Below are 2,567 nucleotides of genomic sequence, written 5' to 3'. Positions count from 1 at the left end.
GGACGAGGTCTGGAAGCAGCAGACACTGCTGCAGCTGCTGCAGATAGGCACACTTATACACTAGGCACAGAAAAACAGACAACGGGCCCAGACATGTACATTAATCAAACACATACGTATGTGTTATGACCGTGGTCATATTATTGTTGTTGGTCTGTTGTGTATGTGTGTGTGTGCCCTGTGTTTCTGTTTTCTTATTGTATGCAAATAGGTGTGTGCCGCCGCCGTGCCGTCATTGGTCAAAAGGCTCTGCGCCCTGGTCGGTGATTGGCTGCAGCCTCTGGTCACCTGACATGAAAGGAGCCAAGATGGCCGCCGGCTCGCTTTCGTTCTCCTCTTCTCCCAACTGGCCACACCTTTGCAGTGATTCAGTTTTGTGTAGTTCATAGATTCATTTGAGTAGTAAGGGTGGGCTGCCAGTTTTGTTTCTCTGGTTTTCTCTTGTTTATTTAGTTAGGGAGGTGAGTTTGTTGTTATTTGTTTTTCTTTGGTTAGATTAGTTGTTTATTTTCCAGACAGGGTTATTATGTTTATTATGTTGGCCTTAGTCCACCCTGAAACCTAAAGTCAGTATTTATTTTTTATATGTTCACTTAAAGCTTTTATGTAAATAAATCACTTTCTTTATATTTAAACCGATCTTTGTTGTGGCTACTTGGGACTTGGGGAAGATGGGGCCAGTTTATGTTGTGTCCTAGGCCCCCCTAGACTGGGGCATAACATATGCAAACATTGAAACAAAACAACATCAGGTGGCTGCTACTTGATTAAAGTGCTGTACTTAAGAGACTCTGGCAGAAGCCGTGGCTCATCCCACGCTGGCCTTTTCCAGGTGGGCAAGGAAGGGGTGCCAAATGGTCAAAACTCCTATAATTAGGTCAGTCCTCAAAAAAAAAACCCTGAGTTTTTCCATCTGTGTGACTGAGAACATGTCAGCTATCCATCTTTGAGAGGAAGGAGGAATCTGCGATTTCCATTCTCACAAGATTCCCCCAAAGTGAGAGTCAGTTGTGTGGCTTTAGGGAGGTGTGCAGTGGGTTGCGAGCAGCCAAGAATGGTAAGTTCAGCTTCTGGTTGGAAAAGTCCCGTATAGGCCTTGGAATACCGAAAAGTCATCGACATGAATGAAAGAATCCGCTGGGGTGTGGTCCTCATAATCTTGTCTTGGAGGTCCCAAAACTATTGGTAAACTTCCTAGCTTCAGAGGACGATATAACTTCTCTGTAATATAGTGTTTGTGAATAGAGTTTTCAAAGGAGAGGTAGAATTTACAACTAGACACTATCTTCATATAGTCTTCATAACTCACACGTTGGCCAAAAGCGCTCCCGTAAGTGTTTATCTGGACATGTTTTTTCAGTTCATTGTAGAACTGAACTCTTCTCAAGTTCGGATTCCAGTGGCTCACAATCCAACAGACCAACTTGTCCTTTGGTGGCAGTTCAAAACCCTCAATGCCAGATGATAGTGGCAACAATTGCCCATAAGGCACAGGAATATTTGAATCGGGGCGATAATTGCATGTCAAGTTGAATAAGTGATTGATTTGAGGCTTTGGATGAGAGAATGTAGGTGACTCCATATTAAACCACACCCATTTCTGAAACCAGGGACGTTGCTCTTTCGGTAAAGACTCAACCTTTAAGCTACTGTGGTGGAAGATGACCCCGTTGGCTTTATGGTAGAGAGACTTGTCAACTGTCAAGTTGCATCTGATATTGAATATACTGCAGTTGAGATCAAACTTGTTGCCAAATGGCCACATCCAGATCAACAGAAGAGTGTCGAGCTCAGCGTCCTCTGATACAGCCTGGACCCTCTGGTTGTCATTATGAAGTGAGTTGATGTGCTGGTCTGCTGAATGGTTCGAGACCTGGGCCTGTGCTTCCTTTGCACACAGATATGTGGGGAAATTGATTTCAGGCTTGTAGTATACAAAGAAAAGGACTAGGACACACACTGCCAGCAGGCAGCTGAAGGCAACCTTGTGCAGAGAGGGCCTGTAGAAGCTTGAGGACATGGTTCACCTTTGGAGAGAAAATAGATCTGGTTATTGTAGACAGAACATTTGATCTGACAATACATTATGTTGTCAGGTGTCCTATGAGCAACCAGTGTAATAGCAAAGCAAAAAAAATAAATTTTATCATGCAAAGTGAATTCATAATGATACCAAAGTTATGAGCCTTATATCTTAATTAAAATAGATATATTGTTATGTGTTAATTTAACTGCTACATATGTGCAGGGTAACCCGTGAGCCAGAGAGAATCTTAACACATCAGGATGGCAAGAGGCCAATGATGTTCCTAAAGCAGGTTATTCCAGTTAAACAATAGCTTTATGAAGAGGAGTAAATGACATTATTTTAACCCTAATGTTCGTCGCATCCTTTTGACATTTAAAAAGTGAGATGTGCTTTAAAAGTAATAAGTAATTATTTCAATGTATCCCTGTATTTTTATCGTAATCGTTCTTTCTATCCATAGACAAATTGATATCTGGAATAAAAAAAAACCCTCGAATATGTAAGAGCGTGTTACAGTGGCACCGTCAACATGGTGGAC

At 42.1% G+C, this 2,567-nt stretch overlaps 1 protein-coding gene across 1 annotated transcript; it reads right to left on the bottom strand.

The window, feature by feature from the left end:
• Positions 1–232: 232 nt before the first annotated feature.
• On the bottom strand, positions 233–2,551 carry LOC111656503 (4-galactosyl-N-acetylglucosaminide 3-alpha-L-fucosyltransferase 9-like). Its single transcript, XM_023408237.2, has 2 exons — positions 1,106–2,551; positions 233–346 (listed from the first exon to the last, which is right to left on the bottom strand). The coding sequence occupies exons 1-2, from the start codon at positions 2,018–2,020 to the stop codon at positions 233–235; spliced, it is 1,029 nt and encodes a 342-aa protein (XP_023264005.1). The 5' UTR covers positions 2,021–2,551.
• Between the last annotated feature and the right edge of the window lie 16 nt (positions 2,552–2,567).

Source organism: Seriola lalandi, unplaced genomic scaffold (assembly GCF_002814215.2).
Source record: "Seriola lalandi dorsalis isolate HSWRI2012SDOR001 ecotype SW California unplaced genomic scaffold, Sedor1 jcf7180002054357, whole genome shotgun sequence".
NCBI lineage: Eukaryota > Metazoa > Chordata > Actinopteri > Carangiformes > Carangidae > Seriola > Seriola lalandi.
The sequence above is the reverse complement of the archived record's forward strand: the minus strand, read 5'-3'. Positions and strand labels throughout refer to the sequence as shown.

Coding starts and splice junctions, on each gene's coding strand:
- LOC111656503 (XM_023408237.2), bottom strand. CDS start 2,020: ATGTCCTCAAGCTTCTACAGGCCCTCTCTGCACAAGGTTGCCTTCAGC. Junction 347..1,105: donor TTCATGTCGATGACTTTTCG/GTATTCCAAGGC, acceptor AGGTGTGGCCAG/TTGGGAGAAGAGGAGAACGA.